Source organism: Zalophus californianus, chromosome 5 (genome assembly GCF_009762305.2).
Source record: "Zalophus californianus isolate mZalCal1 chromosome 5, mZalCal1.pri.v2, whole genome shotgun sequence".
In the NCBI taxonomy this organism is placed as follows: Eukaryota; Metazoa; Chordata; class Mammalia; order Carnivora; family Otariidae; genus Zalophus; species Zalophus californianus.
This window is the reverse complement of record NC_045599.1, coordinates 94,099,121-94,123,485: the sequence shown is the minus strand read 5'-3', so window position 1 is coordinate 94,123,485 and position 24,365 is coordinate 94,099,121. Positions and strand designations below refer to the sequence as shown.

The 24,365-nt window shown below is 37.6% G+C and overlaps 1 protein-coding gene across 4 annotated transcripts in view; it reads left to right on the top strand.

Moving 5' to 3' along the window:
• Positions 1-2,583: 2,583 nt before the first annotated feature.
• RANBP17 (RAN binding protein 17) overlaps positions 2,584-24,365 on the top strand; it is a 324,861-nt gene continuing 303,079 nt past the window's right edge. For 3 of the 4 annotated variants that reach the window (XM_027605978.1, XM_027605976.1, XM_027605975.1), the window contains exons 1-4: positions 2,590-2,714; positions 10,910-11,056; positions 14,571-14,661; positions 22,892-23,058. In XM_027605978.1, the coding sequence (XP_027461779.1) occupies positions 2,697-2,714; positions 10,910-11,056; positions 14,571-14,661; positions 22,892-23,058 (423 nt within the window). In that variant the 5' untranslated portion in view covers positions 2,590-2,696. Of the gene's footprint in view, positions 2,715-10,909; positions 11,057-14,570; positions 14,662-22,891; positions 23,059-24,365 lie in introns of all 4 variants that reach the window. The other variant, XM_027605977.1, reaches the window with a different exon arrangement.

Here is a 24,365-nt window from a genome sequence, read left to right as displayed (position 1 = left end):
GCTGTGGATGAGCTATAAAAATCAAGGGTGAAGAATAGAAGATGCAAACAGTCTCATCATAATGGAGTAGTTTATGTTGAATTAGACCTCCCACTTAAATCAATTATAAAAATAGGACAAACACGTGCACACATGCGCGCACACACACACACACACGCATATACTTATATAAACACACATATATATATACATTTAACAAATATGTTAATATATTACATATATAACAAATATAAATTTGATAATTTAATGTGTATTAACAATGACACACACACACACATACACACACATATATAACAACTGCTTGAAGGCACTAGGGAACAACCAGTAAAGACAAGAAGACTTGATTGGCTTCAACCCTTGAGAGCATGAAAGCACTAAGGGCAAGGTCCACATTCAGGTCAGTTCCCACCCTGGGCATTCTGAATAAGCACGGGGTAACAGAGCTAAACAGATAGTAGCAATCTCAGTAGGCTAGGAGCAGAGATGGGAGTCTAGGAAGAAAAGCAGCTGGGATTTGAAGGATACAATTCTAGAGAGGAGAACATTACAGAGATGTGAGCCCCAAAATCTGTATATAAATTCCCTTTAAATCATCAGTAAATTCTTAAGATGCACATGCACAGGAGGAGACTTCAAGAAACTCAGCAGAACAGCAGTGCCTAAAGAGTTGAACAGAGATCTTAGCAGCTTCACAGTACTGGGGAAATGGGGATTAGAGTTCAAGCCCCACAAGGTGGAGGGGTCTTGGGCAAATATTCAGGCTTTCAAGCTCTAGTAAGATCTGGTAAGAACCATGACCTAGAAATAAGGGCAAAACTGAAATAAACTTGAATTTAAAAGCCTAAAACCAAGTTTCAATCAGATTAAGGTGATTCACTTGTATTCTATCTGCCTACTACAATAAGAGAACTTAATCCTCTTTGGAGAAAGCTGATATCATCCACAGTCTCTACAATTTTTCTACCACACTGTCTGACATTCAATAAGAGATTATAGGCATGCTTAAAAAACAAGACCAAATGCCAAAACCCAGGAGGACCCATAGGTGATTCAGATATTGGAATTATCTGATAGGGGCTTTAAACAATATAATTAAAATGTTCAAGAAAATAGAGTAAAGATAAACAATTCCACCAGAGCCTTAGAACCTGCTTAAAGAATGGAAGGGGAAGACTCAAATGAAAATTCAGGACCTGAAAATATAACTAAAATTAAGATTCCAACAGAGGGGTTGTGTAGCAGCTCAGACACAGCAGAACAGAGTTTCTACTGAATGGGTGACAGGTCAGTAAAAAATATGCAGATTAAAACACAATGAGGAAAAAAAAGACAAAAAAATACCGAAAAGAGTGTAAGAAACATACGGAGTACTCAAAAAAGTCTAACATACATATAACTGGAGTTCCAAAAGGATAAGAGACAGAGAGGAACAGAAGCAATATTTTAAGAAATACAGAGAATTTTCAAACAGTGATAAAAATATCAGATTTCATATTTAAGAAGCCTTACGAATCCCAAGCAGGATAACACACACACACACACACACACACACACACAGAGTTACATCACACTCAAACTGTTAAGACAAAAAAGAAAGAAAAAAATTAAAGCAGCCAGGGGTGGGAGATATATTACCTTTAAGGAGCCATAGTCAGACCGATGGCTAACTTCTCGACAGAAACAATGGTAACCAGAAATCAAGGAAAAAGACGTTTTGTTTTTTAATGCTGAGAACATATTTTTTAAAAGACAAAATGGAATTCTATACCTAGCAAAACTATCCTTTAAAAATATAGGTGAAATAAAGATGTATTCATGTTAACAAAGGCTGAATTTGTCACTAGTAAACTTGAACTATAAGAAGTATTAAAGTAATTTTTCACACTAAAGTACAATGCCCCCAATTGGAAGGGTCAATCTTCAAGTAGAAACGAAAAGCACCAGAAAGGAGTGACTTTGACCTACTTTTGTTCAAATAAATTCTCATTCCAATGGAATCATTTGGTGTAAAATGCAAATTCATATTAAATGAAATACAGGCGAGAAGTAGTAAGAGGTGAGCTAGAATTTTACAACTTAACACCATGTAGACACTGTCATTTTAATTTTAACCCAAATAAAGTTAAAAAGAAAATGGAAGTTGGACTCTGGGAGTCAGGGGTCAAGGACAGCAGTTGGCATGAAGGAGTCCAAGGTTATGGCTGATTGTGCACAGCAAGCGGGTGTTCAGGGGACAAGAACAATTGTGGAGATGGGGGCATCAGAAGCCATGGGCAATGGTTGTGTTGTAAGGCTTCAGGATCAACAGTTTGTGGGAGATGTAAGAGCCAGGGGTCATGGCTGACAGTTGGGTTGTGGTGGTTGTGTCAAAGGAAAGATGTCAGAGGTTACGACCCACCTGAGGTAACATCAGCGGTTCAAACCTCCGCCCTGGGGGCGGTTGGGATTCTCGGCTCCCTAGGCCCCGCCCCCTCAGGCCCTCCCCCCGCGCGCCGTCTCCGTCGCCCCGCCCCATCCCGTCAGGCCCCGCCCCGTGCAGCGCTTCAAACGCAGAGGCCGCGCGGCGGAGGCGACGAACGTGCGGAGCAAGCCAGCGGCGCAGGGACCCCGCGGGCGGCTGGGGCTTCCGCGGTGCCCGCCTCCGCTCCCTCCCCTCCGGCGCTCGGGGCGGCCGGCCGGCGCCGCCTCCCGGGAAGATGGCGCTGCACTTCCAGGTCAGTGCGCTCTGCACCGCAGGCCCCCGCTCCACCGCCCCTGGAACCCGGCGGGACGCTGCGGTCTGGAGACTGAGGGCCTCGGACGGCGGCGGAGGCCGCCGGGCCTTGGACCGGCGCCTCGGGGCCCCAGCCCCCGCCCCGGCCGGAGACTCGGGCACTGGCCTGGGCTGCCCACCCCGGGCCCGGGCCCGGGCCCGAGGAGGGGATGGCCGGAGGAGGGGATGGTCCGTGCCCGGGGGTGGCGGGTGGAGGGGTAGGGGCCAGGTTCGGAGCTCGCTCTTCCGGGGAGGTGCGGATGCTGAGGATCCGCTGCGCGGTAGCCCGCACTTCTTGCGCGGGGCACGGCGCGAAGGGCTGCTTTGGCGGCGCCCAGGCAGGTGGGAACCTGGCCGGGCCGGACCAGCCTTCCCGCCGCGTCGCTGGCCGCAGCTCCATCGCCAGCCTCCACACGGTTGGGATGCAGTTCGAGAGGGGGCCAGGGCCCCCCGAAGGAACGGCGGCAGCGGTTGGATTTTTAATTGGCTACAGCGGGCAGGGGCTGTATCTGTAGGGAGTTGCGGAGTGCTTAGCAGCAGCCTTATTGGAGGAGGAAACCGGGGCAGCGTGCCGGAGGAGCGCGGAGATTAGGATGGGACGCGTGCTTGAGGAGGAAGGCTCACGTATTCTCGGGCTGCACTGGCATGTGCATCCAGTTATTCATTCAACAAACATTTATAGAGCTCCCCACTGTGTCTCAAGCACTGTGCACAGTTCTGGGTTAAAGGATTACATCATCTTACCATCCCTGCCTTCACAGAATTCACAGATAATTACAGTACATGTAAAAATGATATGGTGGAATTAAACACAGGATATCATGGGAACACTGAAGACGGGCAGTCAACCGTGTGTGTGTGTGTGTGTGTGTGTGTGTGTGTGTGTGTGTGTGTGTGTGTGTGTGTTGTGTTGAGAAGGAATGAGGCAGAGCTTCTCTGCTTTTCAGAGGAGATGCTTTGCGTTTCTTTGAGCTTCCGTTCGTCCAGTTATGTATTGAGTTCCTGCTTTGCTAGGCACGGAAGACAGCTCTAGCAAAACTGATTTCTACTCTACTCTCATGGAACTTGCAGGCTAGTGGCTCTTGAAAGAATTGTAGGAGCCAGCCAGGTGAAGAGGAGGGGAAGAGTATAGAGGCAAAAGGACCATGTGAATGATGGCGAGGAATTGTGGAGGAACATGGCACACTGCAGGAAGTTTGGTCTGGCTGGAGCATAAGGTTCATATAAAATAGGAGAAGGGGAGGCTGTGGATGGCAGGAATGACCTTGGAGGGTAGTCAGTTTCATAATGTGACTGTGTCTATGTGTCAAGTTCTTCTTGTAGTCTTCTTCGGACTGCCTGTGGTCATACTGACTCATTTCTTATTTATTGATTCTTCCAAAGGATCTTTTCTTTTCAGCCATCCACTCTCCTGTCAGGTGATTGGCAGCTCCACAATTTATAGACCAGGAAGTAGTGAGCCCCACACATTACCTTTTGACTCTGCCATTTCTGAGGGTGTCCAGGTCAAAATAATGTTATTTATTTCCACTCTGGTAAACATGCCCCCTGGGAGATTTTCACAGGAAGAAACTTACAGGGAGGACTTTGGGGTTGTAAATAGGTAATCAAGTGTTCATAGTTCAGGTGTAAATCTTGAGAGTAAAGACTGTAGTGGAAGTTTGGAAGTTTTCAGCCTTAGAAAGATGATGCATAATAGTAAATTCCTCAGTCCTGGAAGACTTCTTCATACTTAGGTATCGTGTTGAAAAAATTAGCTGCTAATGCCAAAACTACCTGTATTGGTTTTCCAGGAATGTATTTCATAGCAGCTCAAAAGTGTAGTTGGACAAATAAAAGATCAAACAGTTCTGAGAGCCAGAAAAAAAGCTCTGAAACTTTTCAGTTTGAAGTATTTCTAGCATATGACACCATATTCTCCAGTTAACTCAAGGAACATTTATTAATATTGATGACCGGTACCTAGCATTTTGAATTTCACATGCTTATTGTAGATTTTGAGCCCCACAACTAATTTGAGAGATGTGCATATATGTATATACATACATTTTATTCTTGAAGACACTGAATCTTAGAACAGTTGTGACTTGCCGCAGGCTGTAGAGTTAGAGTAGGCCTAGTAATACATAATTCAATATTCTTTCGTATCAATATCTTACTGTCCACCTACTCACCAGGGTAGCTCATCAAAAATTATGCCATTAGGGTGATGAGTAAAGATATGGACTTGTGTAAGGTGGGTTAGGGCACTTCTCCACAATCTTTTTCACATTATGGTGTACGTAAAAAATGGTGATTGTCTTGTTCATTGACATAAACTCACAGCCAAAAGCCTGGCTGCCTGGAGGGCTGGAGGATCAATATGCCAGGCATACCATCAAGGTACATGCATTCTGGTTAGGAAGCTGTGAGTGAGTTAGAATACTTTGTCCCAAAGAAAGCAATGAATCTGGATTATCATCTGAGAGGAGACAGTCCAGATTGAGGGGAGGAAGGCAGAGTGAGGAAAGATAGAGTTGGGAATAGGTAAGATATAAGAATTTTAGGTAGTACAGAGGGATTGAGATGAGAATCAAGAGATAATGCCAGGAAAAATTTAGAGTACTCATTTGGTTCATCTTTTTGCTCTCAGAATTTTTTCAGAACCAGGGACTATGGCTATGTTTCTTCGTACCCAGCCAGGCTACCTGATTTATCTAGATGTGATTGTGCACTATTATATTTGAACATGATGGTAACATAATGGGAAAGAGGTTTGGGAAAGATCATGGCGGTATGGACTTGAATGGGAGAAACAATAGCTAGAACACCAATATAGTGTTTTATAATTTATCGCACACTGAAGGGATTATTTACAATTTATTGTGGATCTGCTGTGTGCCAGGCACTGGGTTAAGCTTTCTGTCTTCTGTCTTACTCTTCATGGTTATTGTGGAAAGTGGATATTACTACCTGCAGTTTCAAAAGTGAGGTTTAGAAAGGTTAAATAATTTGCTTGGGGTCAATAAGTGGTAGATTCTAGAGCTTCTCCTCATTCCCAAAGAAGCTGCTGAAGAAATCCACGGCACTGGAGGCCACAGTTAGAAAATACTGTTCTATTGCTCTGTTGTCTATGACTATCATGTAGTTGAGTCTGAGTCTCGAGTTAAAAAGAATTGTTAGGATTTTATGACAAATTAGGTATATACCAGGAATTAGCTAAACTGTGAGGTTTAAGGCATAGTTCACAAGACTGCCCTCACTTCTGACACCAACTGCAGATTTGGGGGTTTCCTAGAACCACGCTCAGATTTGATAGTTTATCAAAAGGACTCAATGAATTCACTGGAAGCTGTCATATGCATGCAGTTTATTCCTGGGAAAGGACACAGATTAAAATTGATTAAAAGAAGAGATGCAAAGGGCAGAGTCTGGGAGAGTTCCAAAACAAAGCTTTTGCTCTCCTTAGGACATGTTACTCTCCCAGCCTATATGTATGACAGAGTGCATTGAGTATTGCAAACTAGGAAACTTTTTATTGGGACTTCATTACATAGTCATGATTGACTACTGATTGCCCTCGTGATTGATCTCAGTCTTTGGGCTGACTAATACTAATGTGATCCAAAGCCCCTACCCTAAAAGACACAGTTGGTCTTTCTGGTGTGGCCAGCCCCCAACTTAAGACTACGGTGTGTATCCCCCAACTCCCAGCCCCTAAACAGAAACGGGCCAATCAGGTATGATATAGGTTAACCTTCCAGAATCTGAGGGTAAAGGCCAGACTTTTCTCTGGGCAATGCCAAACTCTTTAACTATATAGGAGGGGCTAAGGAGAAGGAAGAGACAAAGCTGACATCAAAATTATAAATCTAGATTCTGGGATAGACCTTTGAAACCACTGAAAACAAAGAGCCACTTGAAATGGAAATCTGTTCAGTTTCTGACATTTTTGGCTTGTTTTTAGCATCTTTCTGAATTTCCAAGAGGAAGAAATTGGTAGGTATAAAGATGGTGAGCAGACAGGGTTGAAAGTATGGAATAGGACATCATCTGCTTATCTCCCTGCAGATTGAAGTAAAGACATCAGGGTGGTAAGGAGACAGCATGTTCTTGAGGTCTGTAGACTTGTGTTTATTTGGCTCAAAATTGACCATTTACTCCACACTTGATCTTAAGGAATATATATATATATATATATATATATATATATATATTTGATCTCTCAGCCTCAGTGTTTTGTTTTGTTTTGTTTTTTGTGTTAAGATGGGTGTACTACAGATATGTACTTTGTAGGAGTCTACTTTTCAGGATTGGTTGAAAAATATGGAAATACTTTTGTAAACTATAAAGCTCTAAAAACAAATACTATCTTGATTCATTGTAGAAGGAGGAGTTTCAAGAGACCCAGGAATAAGCCTTCAGGTATGCTCAGGAAAAGGTAGTAAAGGAAAGAAGAAACAAAGATTTGTGGGGAAATTAGTAACTTCAATATGAAAGTGTTTTCTATTAATGATAATCAAGAACCTTAATTCCAGATGGCAGGAAAGATATAGAGAAGTAATTGAAATGAGTTTTAAATTCAATTGGGGTGGGAATTTTGTGGCTCATCGATTTATTTGTTTATAATTAGGGGCCATTTTTTCCCTAGAACAAAAGCCATCATTTTTTTTTTTTTTAGCTTAATATTGAGGTATAACTGACAATAAACTGCACATATTTAAATTGTGCTGTTTTGATATATGTTTACACCTGTGAAACCATCACTAAAATCAAGATAATGAGCATATCCATCACCCCCCAAAGTTTCCTTTTGTTCCTTTGTAAACCCCCATTGCCATTCCCCCATCCTGTTCTGCTCTCCTCCCTCCCTGGCCAAAATCTGTGATCTGCTTTCTTTTCCTGTAATACCTTCCAATATGTATGCTTTTTGTCTGGTTTTTTTGTTTGTTTGTTTTACTTAGCATCTACCCATTGATGGATACATGTGTGAGAATCACTGTATAGAAAGAAGTCACATCACTTAGGGGTTAATTGTATGTCACATGCAAAGACTAGAAATGAGTTCAGAATAACTTGGAAGATCTTTAAGGCAGAATTATGTCATTGTCTCATGCTATGGAAGTTGGATGCTGTCTGTTTATATTTAATAGTTATTCTTTGGGAGTTAGGTGATGTCCAATTCTACTTGTTCTACCTATTAGTTATTTTTATGGGCTTCTAATATTGATATTAAGCCTTGCAGGAGCTTTAATAACTCAAACCTGATTTGTCAGCAAATAGAGAAGGGATCCATTTCTCTAAGGCATTCTAATGTTAACCATATGCGTAGACATCAGTGTGTAAAACCAAGATGCAAATTTATCAATTCATTGTGAAAAATAAAGTCTTTCTTCATAGATTCTCTGGAAAGTCCAATGCTAATCAGAAGATTGCTTGGTCAGTCAGCATTCACCACATTGTGAGTCTAAGTGTTTTACATGTTTAGATAATGCCTTTCCGCCAGAGTAAGGATCTTTGTGGGTGTATCCTTTTCTCTAAAAAGATTTGATATGCCTGGCATGTGTTTCATTATTATCATCACAGTGAAAGAATGACTTGATTCCCGCCCCCACCTTTTTTTTCAGTCTTTCTTAAGAAAAAGTTCAAATCCTTCCCTTTTTATCTTGCACTGCCTTTCAGTTAATACTTTGAAATACTTTTGGAAAGAAAAAGGTAATTTGTAATATTGTTGACTTAAATCAATACTGTTTGAGTTCACTCTACATTTGTTCTTTGTTGAGGTTCTTTAAATCAGTATAGCAAAACAGACAAAATAATCTCCAGAACTTTTCTGGAATCTTTCCAAATAGGTTTACTTAAGTACCACTGACTTGATTAATATTAATATTTGTATTAGGTTCCTAGTACTATTGTAACAAATTACCACAAACTGGGTGGGTTAAAGCAACAGAATATTATTGTCTTACAGTTATGAAGGCCAGAAGTCTGAAACTAATATGTCAGTAGTATTGGTTCCTTCTGGACTCCTTGAGGGAGAAACTGCCCCATGCCTTTCTCCTACTTTCTGATGGCTGCTGGTAAATCCTTGGTGTACTTTGGCATGTGGATTCATCATTGTAGTCTCTGCCTCCTTCTTCATATGACCTTCTCCCTTGTGTACCTCTGTGTCTCTGCATCTCACATGTACTTCTCCTTTCTTTTACGAGTCATTAGACTTAGGGCCCACCCTAAATCCAGGATGGTGTCATTAAGATCCTTAATTTAGGGATTTGCAATTACCTTTATTTCCAAATAAGGACACATTCAAAGGTACCAGGGTTAGGAATTGGGCATATATTTTAGGGGGATACAGTTCGACCCATTACAATGTTATTAAGTCATAATAATAATAAACAACTAGCCTTCTTGGGTATACTCTGTGTCAGAAGTCACGTGACCTTACTCATTTAATTCTCCAAACAAACCAAAAGATAGGTTTGAGTCTTAACTTTTTTGCTGCCTTTTGCTTTTAAACAGTTAGGTCTTGTCACTATTTCTGGCCCAATTCTCTTTGAATTCAAAATCTACTTCTTCAGAGACTCTTAGGCCTCGATGAATGCTTGACAGCAGGATCAGTTTATCATTAAATCATTCTGGGTATTACCAGTTCTAAAATTCAGCCCTTCAAGTTTATTAGATGAAGGAAAAGACTTCTGAGGTTGATCATGAGTCAAGAGAGGGGGAAAAAGGTAGCTCTTTCTATTTTTGTATTTCTTACCCTTGGAGAAAATATGGAAATTCATATGTATTCATGAACCATAAATTTTCTATGCATTTTAATATTATGAGCATTATGGAGCAGTACTCTGAGGGCTTGTTGGGCCAGTCTAGGTGGGGGAAATGTTTAAAATGTGTCGCACTTGAGGTCCTTTATCTTAATTTATTCATTTGAAACCTTTCTCTTTATCTTTCACTCTAGCAGAAATTTCCCAAGTCTGGGATGTTGGGCTCTGACCTGGTTAGAAAATGGAAAATGCCATAAAGGAGCTAAGAAGGAGAGAGAAGTGAGACAAATAAAGGAGCTAGAGGATGTCTCATTTCAGTGTTTTGTGTGCATTCATGTTAGGCAAAGATATATGTTTTTGAGAGAATGTTTGGACTAGTGTAGCTCTAAGGCTGCCACATAAAAATTCAGGCCAGAAAGGATAAAAATGGCATTTCTTTAGGAATAGCCCATTGCCTTCATATGACTACCTGATATTGAAATCTGTGCCATTTTTTTTTTTTTTTTGTCCTCCAAAGAATTCTCTCTAATTCAAGTTCAAAGTGAAGTAGTTTGTTTTAGTCAAGGGCCTTTAACAAAAATTGTGTTAAGCTAACAAGAATGCTGATCTCATTTTTTTTCCCAGATATTATCCATGTTTTATATCTTCAGATGAAATTTTATTTATAAACAGAATGAATTATTCTTTGTGCTTATAAAAGAGGAGGCTACAACATGATAACCAGTTATTACACTGCTAGAAATAACATGGGGTTAGGTCATAGTTCCTGAAAATCATGACAGAGTTTGCCTGCAGCACTATGAGTCATTAGTTCAGAAGCCCCAAATCAGTGTATATTTATAATTATCTTTGCTTTTTTATGGATGGAACCATTGAAATTCTTATAATTTGAGAAATAATGTAATTGACATAGTGTCTGCATCTTGCTCATGATAATTCCCCCCACCTATCTCTTCAGCTTCGTTTGGCATCTCCTCCTTGCTGTCTACCAGGGACATTGACCTTTTAATACCTCAAAATGATTACGCTCTGTTCTGGGCCCTGGTAAACACTACTTCTCTGCCTGCACTGCTGTCTAGTCTTTTTTCATCTGGCTCACCCTTTTAGGATAAATGTTACTACTTCAGGCAAGCCTTTTAAACTCCTTGGATTAAGCAAGTCCTTCTCTTTCTGTACTCTCACTTTTCCACTACAGTACTGTCAATTTATAAATAAATAACTTGATGATAGGAGATAGGCCTTTTTTAAGTTCACCACTGTGACCCCTAGTAAGTAGTGGTAGCTCAATAAGTATTTATTGAATTGATGAATTCAGGCATGATATTTGCATCCCTCGGTTCCTGTATTATTATGTATACCTTATTTTTGTCTTTCACTCAAGTAAAATGTTAATTTTTTTTTTCTTCTCAAGAGCTTGGCTGAATTGGAAGTGCTGTGTACTCATCTCTACATAGGGACTGATCTTACACAAAGAATAGAGGCTGAGAAAGCACTCCTGGAACTTATTGACAGCCCAGAATGTCTCAGCAAATGTCAACTTTTATTAGAACAAGGAACAGTAAGTATTTGATAACAGTGATTAACCATGAAAGATCAGTAGATATATGTCAGTGTTAACGAATTTGTGTAGGTTAGCAATGATAATTGACAGATGTTACACATATCTTTTTGTTATAGTTTATTTCACTGTCAAAGAGATTAATCATAGAAAGAATTGGAAAACCTGGAAAGCAAACTTTAGAAGAGAGCCCAAGAGGTAGAAATAGGCGTGAACTGAAATAGTTTCTTCATTCGTCTTGACCCCTTTTGATGTCTCATGTCAGTGGTGGGCAAAGGTTACATTTTTTAGAAAGTTGACTAAGAGCTTTTTTTTAAAAAAAAATTTCAGGTAAGAGAGGCAGGTTGTAATTAACTCTAAAACATGAAGGAATGGTTCACAGGAATGCTGATTACCTCTTGCCTGCCTCCCTCCTAGAGATACTTAGCCATTCACTCAGTAGTCATGTAGCAAATACTTAAATGTAAAACCAGGTATAGTACTACCTACTTGCTTTATGTACATGCATTAAAAAACTCATAGTTTAGTTGAGGAGGCATAAGTGTGTAAAAAATGGCTATAAAATGATATGGTATTGCTATAGTAGGAGATTGTAGGGGCTAGAGCAGAGGTCAACAAACATTTTTTGTAAAGGGCCAGATTGTAAATAGTTTAGACTTTGCAGGCCAAGAGGCTAAATCAAGGATATTTTGTAAGTACATCTATAAGAAGAGAGAAAACAAATTTCCATAAAGTTTTGTTTATGAAATTTAAAAGTATAATAATTGAGTATAGTTTTTTTGTAATACAGATCTAATAGTCAAAAGAATGAAACTATTCTTTTGGAGATAACATTTGACCTAATTAGGGTTCAAAGTTAATATTTCTGTCATCCATGTTGATTGTAAATGTTCATGTGTTAATACTCATCTGTAATGAGATTTTTTTATATTTTATCTTTGAAAATGTCTTTTCACATAGATAGGTATTGCGAAATATTGATATCAATCCATAAGATATGATTTTAATTAAGCATATTCATCACTTAGAAGGCATTTATAGAATTCTGTTGAAACTTCTCATGATGTTTGCCTTTCAGAATGTCATTACATTGCAAATTAATCACATCCAATTGAAGGTTAGGTGGAAGCTCCTCAGTTGCTCAGTTAAATGGATTTTAAAATATGGAAATTTCCTTTGCACTTGCATCGGGGTCTGAAAAATGCTGCTGGAAGTATAGTTTGAGCTCAGAAAATATACTCAGGAATAAAGATCTTGCTATTTGTTTTAACGTTTGATAGTGTGGAAAGTGTATAAAGCCGCTACTAGTTGTGATTGAAAAAGTGTTAGTTATTATTGAAATGACTTTACTGAATTATAAGTTTTGTAATGTAAGTACTAAGCGCTCGTTTGCCTTTTAGGCAATTTTGTAACTTTAGGTTGAATTCATTAAATTACATTATCAAGTTGGCAGCAAAAGCTAATTTTCAAAGCCATTTAGTATTCAACAATAGTGGGTCTTCTCAGAAAAATTTCAGTCTCAGCCCCGAGCTAAAAAAAAAATTGCGATAAAACTTTACTACTGCTAAGCTTTGAACTACGGTGTGGTGGGGCAAGTCAGGACTTTCAGCTTATATTTCTGACAGAAATTCACAGAACTGAGAATAAGTTCACAAAAGTGAATTGAAGTCTACTATTAACACCACTGATTCATTAACACATAGTAGACTCAAATAATTTACTACAGAGTATCTACTGATGAAGAACATAATAACCATAGGTTTTAGACTCTTATATTTTTATAAGCTTTGTAAATTTGTACAGCTAAGCTCTTTTCTGTTCCATATATTTTTACCATCACTTGTGACACATCTTAGCAGATACTGCTTCAGGTTGTACACAATTAGTGTTTTCTCAACTTCTTTGAAAATATTTCTGGCCTGAAGTTCCACATAGACTCTTCATAGAGGTCTTTAGTCACTTCAGACTTATCATTGACTTCTGGAATAAATGGATAATATTGGTAACAGAATAGGCAGAATTAGCACATCTGTCAGCTTGTTAGGAACTAAAGAGAACCTCCAAATCATTTGCCTTATTTGAAATGGACTTCTGATGTTGCTTCCATGTCTTCAGCTCTTTGAGCATTGTTCTCATTGAAAGGCTAGTAGTTTGAGGTTTATCTTCTCCGCATATATAATTTCACTACTACAGTAAAGTAATGGTGATTTTAATTAATTCTCCATTGGTAAATGACTTTCCTTGCTTGGCTAACAAACAAGTCACTTCAGAACTTTGGTCTCGGTCCCATTTTATTTTTGTGAGGAAATTCCACTGAGATGAGATACTCTTCGAATTTTCTACTTTTTCTGACTGTTGATTTCCTGTGAGTTAGGAACATTGTCATGAATACTTAGTCTGATATTGTCAACATATATTATAGTCTTTTAGGACAGCTGTAGTGCTATTTCATAAAGAGCACATTGCTCTGCTATCTAATTCAATAACAATAATTCAAACTCTGCTGTGCCTTAAAAGTTAGATACTTGAAATCTGCTTTTATCTTGTTTTGACATGATGGTTATGCACTGGTAATAATCAAAGGTACATGTCATGGCAATACCCATGGCACTCTAGGTGCTGTGGAATTATAACGATATTATTGCAATTTATAATGCATTCAGCAGCAGGAGGCAATGAGTGCCACATACAGTCTGTCTCAACTATTCAACTCTGCTGTCGTAGCGTGAAAGCAGCCATCGACAATATATAAATGAATGATCATGGCTATGTTCTGTGTTTATGGACACTGAAATTTCGATTTCATATATTTTTCACATATCACAAAATATTATTTTTATTTTCCCCCGACTGTTTAAAATAGTAAAAACCATTCATACCCCACGGACCTTGCAAAAACAGATAGGATTTGATCCACGGGCCTTAGTTTGCTGACATCTAGTCAAGAGAAAAAAAAGAAAGAAGGACTATTTTTACAAGAAATTACTGGAGGTATAGTGGATAACTGGACCAAATTTTGATGGATTGAGTATACTATTAAGTTAAGACAATTTGTGGCCAAAGAGGATACAATACAGTAAGACATGGATCTGAAGGAGTGGGGAGGTCAGGGTGGGAAAGGCATTGAAAGGGGCTAAAAGACAAGCTGTTGTGATCAGACAGTAGTGAAGAGTGGAACCAGGTGAATTGGAAGAGATAATCAGAGGCCAGAATGTACAGGACTGTGTAGACATGGTAAGAGTATTTTATTTGAACTTGCTCAAAATAATTTTTTTCTCTCGATTATTTGCTGCTGTGTGAAAAAGTGACCTACACCTTCCTCAATGACTGAACCCTTAAGAGAGATTGTATACATATATGTGTGTATTTGTATATATACTTTATTCATTGTAAATCTGCCAGCTTGGAAAACCAGAAAAATTTCCATTGTTGCTTAGGAAAAGTTCCTGTCAGTGTTTTGATGATTCTAATTTCATTTGTGATAATAATAAATAAAATTTATTATTCTTTACAGACTTCCTATGCTCAGCTCCTTGCAGCAACATGTCTTTCAAAACTTGTTAGCCGAGTCAGTCCTTTGCCAGTTGAACAGAGGGTAGATATCAGTAAGTGGTTTATTATGCTTTTTTATGAAATTGCACTTTATTTTTTATTGAAGTATAGTTGACACACAATGTTACATTATTTAACATTGCACTTCAAAATAATTTTTTCCTTTTAAATTTGTTAAACTGTTAACAGGGATGCAAGTTATTTAAAATTCTGTTATTTTTTGAAGATGAGTTGTTAGGTCTCCTTTACCCATCTAGTGATGAACAGCGATGTGTTATACAATGATGTGTAAGCAAAAAAGCATTTGTTTAGTTTACTAATAAATAAATAACTAGCATTTTATTGTGTGTACCGTTGGTAAGATTTGTACTCTCTCATTTTATCCACCACAATTATGAAGTGGGTGCTCTTATTATCCTCATTTTAGATTTGATAGGCTCTGTAGTGTGCCCAAGATCACACAGCTCAAAAGTAGAGCTGTGATTCCAATCCACACAACCTGTGTGGATTTGCTCTTAGCCATTGTCTTAACTTCATTTGCAACTGAACGATAGGAAAGAAGTCAACTCTCCATTTATTTCTCAGGATGCTATACAAAATCATTTGGGATGCATGTCAAATCAAAAGCAAGTTCCTACTTATTAGGAAGGTAATGTGTATATGGAAGAATAGTATTTGGAACTTAGTGTAGTTGGAAAACTGATTCTATGAAGTAGCAGTATATTTTTCAGAAATAATGTATTTTAAGATTTGTGTGTGTGTGTGTGTGTGTGTGTGTGTGTGTGTGTGTGTATCTGTATGTATGTGTTTGCTTTTCATATGGACAGAAGTCTAATAATTGAGCTATGGGATTTTTTTTTTCAGTTATCTTTGTTCATAGTAGAAATGAACTGTTGATTCATATATGCTCTCCAGACTCAAGGTTCATGTTATTTGTATTTGTGTATCAGAAGAATTAAAATGTATATGTATGATGGATTTTAAGCCCAATTTTTGAACAATCAAATCACACAATGACATGTCATTTGCCTCATATATTTGACTAATACTTTTCTTTAAGGACCCAGAATCATAGACTGCAGAAAGCCTAGAGGAGGATTTATCCATGTGTTCATGGACTTGTGTGCTTAAGGAAGCAAAACAAATTTACAGCTTTAAAAATTAGAGTCCAAACATTATAAAACTAACACATAAAACATTGTGATTTTATTTGACTTACTTATGTAAAACACACACATACACATACACACACACACTTTAAATAGATTTCATTTTTTTAGAGCAGTTTTTTAAAATTGAGCAGAAAGTAGAGTTCTCATACCCTCTGTCCCCCACACATGTATAGCCTCCTCCATTATTAGTGTCCTGCACCAGAGGTACATAAGATATAATTGATGAACCTACCTTGACACATGATCATTACCCAAAGTCCATAGTTTATATTAGGGTTTGCTGTTGGTATTATGCATTCTGTGGGTTGCATAAATGTATAAGGACATATATCCCCCATTATAATAGTCTACAGAATAGTTTCACTGCCCCCAAAAAATCCTCTGTGTGCCGCCTATTCATCCCTCCCTCCCCTCTAACCACCATTGATTTTTTTACTGTTTGCATAGTTTTGCCTTTTCCAGAATGTCATGTAGTTGAACTCATACAATGTGTAGCCTTTTCAGATTGGCTTCTTTTACTTAGTAATATGCATTTAACCTTCTCCCATGTCTTTTCACAGCTTGGTAGCTTGTTTCTTTTTAGCACTAAATGATATGCTATTGTCTGGATGTACTGCAATTTATTCATTCACCTACTTGATTTCTTCCACGTTTTGGCAATTATGAATAAAGCTTAAAGCAGATTTTTGTGTGGACATAAGTTCAACTCATTTGGGTAAATACTAAGGAGAGTGATTGCTAGATTGTATGGTAAGAGTGTGTTTAATTCTGTAAAGAATCATCATGCTGTCTTCCAGAGTGGCTGTACCATTTTGCATTCCCATCTGCAATGAATGAGAGTTCCTGTTGCTCCACGTTATTGCTAACATTTGGTATTTTCAATGTTTTGAATTTGGGCTGTTCTAGTAGGTGTGTAGTAGTATCTTACTGTTTGAATTTGCAGTTCCCTGATGACATATGATTGAATATCTTTTCATTCGTTTATTTACCATCTGTATATTTTCTTTGAGGATGTGTCTAAGTCTTTTGCCCATTTTTAAATCAGGTTGTTTTCTTACTGTTGAGTTTTAAGTTTTTGTATATTTTAGATAGCAGTCCTTTATCAGATTAGTCTTTTGCAAAGATTTTTCTTCCAGTCTGTGGCTTGTCTTCTCATTCTCTTGATGTTTCTCCCGAGCAGAGGTTTTATTTATTTATTTATTTAAAGATTTTATATATTTGAGAGAGAGAGCACATGAGAGGGGGGAGGGTCAGAGGGAGAAGCAGACTCCCCGCAGAGCAGGGAGCCCGATGCGGGACTTGATCCAGGGACTCCAGGATCATGACCTGAGCCGAAGGCAGTCGCTCAACCAACTGAGCCACCCAGGCGCCCCAGAGCAGAAGTTTTAAATTTTAACTGAGTCCAAATTATCACTGTTTTTTTCATGGAGTGTGCCTTTGTTGTTGTGTGCAAAAAGTCACTGCAAACCCAAGATGATCTAGGTTTTTTCCCTATGTTGTCTTCTAGGAGTTTTTATAGTTTTGTGGTTTACATTTAGGACTGAGATCCATTTCTAGTTGATTTTTGTGAAGAGTGTAAGGTCTGTGTCTAGATTCGTTTATTTGCATGTGGGTGTCCAGGTGTTCTGGCACCATTTGTTGAAAACACTGTCTTCATTCTTTTTTGCCTTTGTCCCTTTGTCAAAGATTAGTTGACTGTATTCATGTGTGTCTTTTTCTGGGCTCTTTGCTCTGTTCCATTGACCTATTTGTTCTTTCACCAGTACCGCATTGTCTTGAGTGCTGTAGCTTTATAATAAATCTTGAAGCTGGGTAGTGTCAGACCTCCAGCTTTGTTCTTCTCCTTCAGTATTGTGGTGGGTATTCTAGGTCATTTGCCTCTCTATGTAAGCTTTAGAATCAGCTTGTAAATGTTTACAAAATAACTTACTGGGATTTTGATTTGGATTGTGTTGAATCTACAGATCAGGTTGGGAAGAACCGACAGCTTGACAATGTTGAGCCATCTTACCCATGAACATGAAATCTCTCTTCATTTATTTAGTTCTTCTTTGGTTTCATCCATCAGCTTTAGGTTTTCTGTAACATTCTTTTTCAAGTTGAGAAAGTTCCCCTCTATTCCTAGTCTGCTGAGAGTTATAAATGGCCTTTGGATTTTCTTAAATGCTTTTTCTGCATCTAATAATATGATCATGTGATTTTTCTTCTTTCCTCTCTTGATAACATTAATTGATTTTCAAATGTTGAACTAGACCTGCATAACCTGGGAGAAATCCCACTTGGTTGGGGTATATAATTCTTTTTATGCATTGTTGGATTCAATGTGCTAATAATTTGTTGAGGACTTTTCTTTATGTTGATGAGAGATATTGGTCTGTAGTTTCTTTTCTTAATAACATCTTTGTCTGGTTTTGTTATTAGGATAGTGCTGGCCTCATAGAGTTGGTTAGAAGGAATTCTCTTGCTTCTGTCTTCTGGAGGAGATTGAAGATAATTGATATAATTTCTTCCTTAAATGTTGGTAGGACCCACCAGTGAACCCATCAGGGCCTGGTGCAGAATAATTACTGATTCAGTTTATTTAAAAGATATAGGCCTATTGTCAGATGGTCTTTTTGACTTATTTTTTTTAAATAAATACTTAAATAAAAAGAGGAACATGCTTTAAAGGAAATTTGGAAAAAAGAAAAGTAGAAACTTAGAAAACAATTCCAAGCAACAAATGATGTGTTCCCTTTATGAGTTTCTTTGGTTTAACCTACTGGTCTTATTTCTGCAAAGTAGATTAGAATGTTTGTCATGACATATCTGATGTGTCAAGTAGAATAATTGGCATGTCAGTTAAAGTGGAAAATGTGAGTAATTGCTTCAACAGTCACATTGCCTTTAGATCACCTCAAAATCCTCAGTTTTTCATGATGTAGTCCCAGACTACATATCTCATTATTTTCCAACATTAACTCTATTGCCAGTTCTCTGTATTCACCACACTATTTTCTACTCTTATTAGTATAATTAGCAGTGGCTTACTATTGCTCATGAGTTAAATACCATTTCCTCAGCTTAGTATTCAAGTCCCTTTATGAGCTTGTAATTGATGGACCATTCTTGTAACCATGTATGTTCATTGGTACTAGCCTAGTAGTTGTGCCAGAAGGTCTTCCCCTCATGCCGTGTTATTTCTGCCTTGGTGCCTTTTTTAATCTTGTTTCTCTGGTCTATTCAAATGAAAGTGTAGCTTAAGTTTAATTACCTATATAAATTAGTCAGTCCTCCTTCCTTCCCTCCTTTCCTTCCTTCCCTTCAGACAGCTTGAGATGTAATTTATATACCATAAAGTTTTAAAGTTTGAAGTGTACAATTAATGATTTCTAGTAAATTTACAGTGTTATGTGAACATCATCACAATTCAATGGTGGAACATTTCTGTCACCCCCAAAAGATCCCTCATGCTTATTTAGTTAGTCCTGCTCCTATACAGCCAACCACTAGGATGCTTTCTGCCTCTATAGATTCACCTTTAGTAGATATTTCATATAAATACAATCACACCATATGTAGCTTTTTGCATCTGGCTTCTTTCACTTAGCAAAATGTTGTAGCATATATCAATATTTTGTTCCTTTTTATTGTAGAGTAATATTCCATTGTATAGATATATGACATTTTGTTATCCATTCACTACTTGATGGATATTTGGGTTATTTCTCCTTTTTGGCCACAATAAATAATCTTATAGTGAACATTGATACACAAGTCTTTGTGTGGACATATGTTTTCTTTTCTTTTTGGTAGATACCTAGAAGTGGAATTGCTGGGTCATAAGTAAGTTTATGCTTAACTTTTAAAGAGCCACCAGGGGCGCCTGGGTGGCTCAGTCGGTTGTGTCTGCCCTTTGGCTTGGGTCATGATCTCAGGGTCCTGGGATTGAGCCCCATGTCGGACTCCCTGCTCAGTGGGCAGCCTGCTTCTCCCTCTCCCACTCCCCCTGCTTATGCTCTCTCTGTCTGGCAAATAAATAAATAAATAAATAAAATCTTAAAAAAAAAAACAACCACCACCAAACTGAGTTCCAAAGTGCCTATACCACTTTGCATTCTCACCAGCAATGCATGAAGGTTTTAGGTTCTCCACATCCTCACTTCATAGGTCTTACCTTGACTTCTTGTGATAGTTTCTTTTGTCCCATGTGTTCTTTCTTTTCAAATATGTCCTAAGCTAATCTCTGGGCATAGCTTATAGCTCAAATTTTTCCTTAGAATTTGAGAGTTATTTCCATCAAAAAATTTTTTAGTTAAATACTGAGGTTATTTACCTTCACTTTTTTCTCAAATAACATACTAGCCTTGGGGACCAAAGTAGAGATTGAATCTTTCCCCTTTTTTTTTAGATTCTTGTGTGTTTTCTTATAAATTTTGTGGCATATTTTTTTTACCTGAAATCAGTTAAAAAGTATTTAATATTGGGGCGCCTGGGTGGCTCAGTTGGTTAAGCGACTGCCTTCGGCTCAGGTCATGATCCTGGAGTCCCTGGATTGAGTCCCGCATCGGGCTCCCTGCTCAGCAGGGAGTCTGCTTCTCCCTCTGACCCTCCCCGCATCTCATGTGCTTTCTCTCTCTCTCATTCTGTAATAAATAAATAAAAATCTGTAAAAAAAAAAAAAGTTTAAAAAAAGTATTTAATATTAAATCCCATAATGTATAATACCAAAAACATCAGTCTAATGATGGTAAACTCCCAAAGACTGCGAGTTTGGACTTAGAGTTTTGAGTTACTTATAACTACTAAGACATATGGTTTGGCCAGTATTTGAAAGCAACAAACAAACAAAAACTTAAACCAAAACAACCCGACTTAGGCCCAATTTGGCCGCTGTGATAAGTTATTTCACTTCTTTGACCTTTTACCTAAGAAACAAGATAATAGTAATAAAAGTATAATAGCAGTATCTTCACATTGCTATAAGAGCCACATAAGGAATTTGCTGGGAAGCACTTCTAACAAGCATCGTAAATGCTAAATAGTACTGTTATACAGGGTTCAACACTCGAAGAGCCTCTAGTGAGCAGCTTTGCAACTTTCTGTTAACTTCTGTCTGGGAGTGTTTTTAGCTGTTTTATTTCATTCTCCTGAGTGTCGTCTTGAGCATTTCATTTTCTTCTTGGTATGGCTTTTCTCTGTTATCTTCGCCTGGTGATGATGAGATGGGTATTGTTTTACTTGATCCTTATCATAGATACTTACTACACTGGAAAAATATTAAAAGTCATGTAAAAAAGCTTAACATGAGTATTTTATGTAAAGTAATCAGCTAAAATAAAAATATAGTCTATTAAATTTTTTTCTGCCTTAGATAATAAACTCATTAGCCAGTGTCTTTACTTGGGCAGTCTGGGAAGGTGTGGTTATTGATAAATACCTTAAATGTCAAACTTGGTTTATCTCCCATTTGGTTGTTTTATTATTTTGAGATTACCCTCCTAGGTTATCATTACCCACATACAGATTCCCACATCCCCTCCAAGTTAAAATTTTTCAAGATAGTAAAAATAATTGAAGTAAATAAACCAGATTTTCTTATATATTCTAGAAGCAGTGTCATCTTCTTAATCTTCATTATTGAAATAAAATGTTACAAGTAATGAAGCTTAGGATATCCATATTACTGTAATCCATAGGAGAAACCTTTTTCAGATTTATCTTAATTCTAGGAAAATCTGTGCTTTTTAAAAAAGATTTAATTTCGGGAGCCTGGGTGGGTCAGTTGGTTAAGCATCTGCGTTTGGCTCCGGTAATGATCCCAGGTCCCTGGGATGGAGCCTTGCTCAGCGGGGAGTCTCCTTCTCCCTCTGCCCCTCACCCTACCTGTACTCCCTCTCCTTTCCTCTCTGTCTCTCTCCCTCTCAAATAAATAAAATCTTTTTAAAAAAGATTTAATTTTTTTATTTGCATAACTATATAATCTTGATGTTAATAAAAATTAAGGTTGAGTCATGAGAATTTTTTTTTTAATGTCAAGAATCTCACTACAGCTATTTCCATTAAAGCTATTTTTAGTTAAATATTGAAGAATTTACCTTTTCTTCACTCTTTTCCCTAATGGCATGTTGGCCTTTGGGGCCAAAGTAGAAATGGAATCTTTTCCCTTTTAAAATTTGTTTCCTTTATTTTCCTGTTAGACTTCTGGCATATTTGTTACCAATTATTCAATCCACTAGGAAGCTCATAGCTGACTTTGCTACCCACTTATAATGATTTTGGTATATCTACTTTGTTCCAAGTTTTAATTTACTATTCTTTTCGTACTTTTCCTAACTTACATACTTATTTTATCATACTATACTATTTGTATTTTTTATGCCACTTAAACAGGATAGCGTACAGTCAGTTTTGCTATAATAAGATATATGCATCCGTAGAAGTGACTGTGCTGTGCATTGTTATGCAATAAAATCATAGGGCTCATGAGAGAAATGGGATATGGAAATAAAACTCAGACACTTCGTCAGTGACACATTAAAAAAAAGAAATCTAATAAAAGGTTTAGTAGAGTTTTACACATTTTAAATGGTTAAGAAATACTTAAGTAGTAGAATAAATAAGCATTTAATCTTAAAGACCTGAATTGTGTTTTTGGGTGTAGACTTCAGAAGGGTTGCAGTTTGTGAGTTATAATGAAGTGATGGAAGGAAGGTGATCTGAAATAGTTTGGAAAAGTATAAGGATGCGTGAGGCTGATAACATATAAGGTGAACCTGAGATAGTTACTAGGTGTTTGAGGTCTATGCATCTTGCATATGGTTTGCTTCATTTGGCCTGGTTGCAGTTTTCTGTATTCACATGGCAGTTTTTTCTACATGAAATCATGCAAAAACAAAATTGACATTCTCATTATACTCAAATTATCCCCTAATATATAAATTGAATTGGGGAGCAAATTTCTTTTTTCCCAATAAGCCTTGCAGCAGAAATGACTATTTAAATAAGTATATATCTTAGAGAAAGGGATTAACTTTTTGTCAAAGAATGTGTAATTACCAGCTGTTTTTCTTCACATGATTCACATTATGTTACTGAAAAGTTCCAATGATCACAGAATATTTTCTTACAGGAAACTACATTCTTAATTATGTGGCATCACAACCCAAGCTGGTACCCTTTGTTATCCAAGCTCTAATTCAAGTCATTGCTAAAATCACTAAGCTGGGATGGTTTGAAGTTCAGAAAGACCAGTTTGTCTTCAGAGAAATTATTGCTGATGTGAAGAAGTTCCTTCAGGTAAGAAGGAATTATTACATTATTAGAACATCACTAGTTGGTTTTTTTTTTTTTGGCTTAGAAAACTTTTCTTAAAGCTGTATGGTTTGTTCTGTGACTACCAGTACCATATTAATTATGACTTACTGTTTATCCTCTGGGCCCTTTATTTTTTATTGCCAATAAATGAGCATCATGCCATTATAAAAGTTCAAAACCAGAAGAATGAACATTAAAATGTTAGAAAATACACAAAAATTAGAAAATTTCAAAAAATACATATTCTGTCCTTTCTAACATGCATGTCTATGTACTACATATATACAAAATGGATCTAATATTTTTCATGTACTATGTGATGTAATGCTCATTACATCTCTGTGAAGTGAATCTCATTTGCAAATGAGAAAACTGAGGCTTAGGGGAAAGTTAGGTGAATTGCATAAAGTTGCATGGTGACCTAGTAAAGCATGGATCAAGCACTTCAGCAAGTTTTCTAACTTAAGAGATACATATATTTAACTGTTGCATTAGACCATGTTGACTATGCTAGTTTCTCAGGGATATTTTTAACTTAAATGATTCAAGTTATAGCATATGCACATTTAACCTATGCAAATTCAGGCATTTAAACTGCAAAAAGTAAGAAAAATAAGCAAGAGAACAGTCATATACATTGAGCTGGTGATTCCACTTGCCATTCTACAGAATATTCTGTGTCCTGAGGTATGATGTGGCAAACTTAAATCTGCTATTTCCAGTCTCTGCATGCCTCTTAGGATGACCATCCTGCCTTGCTCACTGTGATTCAGATATTTAAAGATACATATTTTTTCATATAGATGTTATCCCTAATTGCAAAAAAAAGCACTTTAGCTGGTGCTGTGCTGTTGAAGCAGTGATCTATTACAGTTTTTGAGGAAAAACTGGCAGTTTGGGTTGAGAGATGGTTCAGTATTGGTTTATTGGCAGTTAGAGGCAATTTGGACTTTCTGAGATTTTTATCTCTTATGCAGCAAATTCCTGTGTAAGATGTAACTCTACCATGTAGTGCAATTCTAGAAACCTCAGGATATGAAACACTAGACTATGCTGCTTCTCTTTTATTCATGTTGTTAAAACCCTGGCTAACAAATACTTGGTCATCTAAAACTTCATAAGGAATAAACGTATTTTTAGCCCTGAGGAGAGCAGCCCTGGGGCGGTGGGAGAGTTTATGCAGAGACAAATGACTTCCTCACTCCAGAGTTTGGCCAACAAAATAGCAGCCCTCTCTTGTCATTTACTAAGATCACACACAGCTCATCAAGAATCATTAGTGCAGGCAA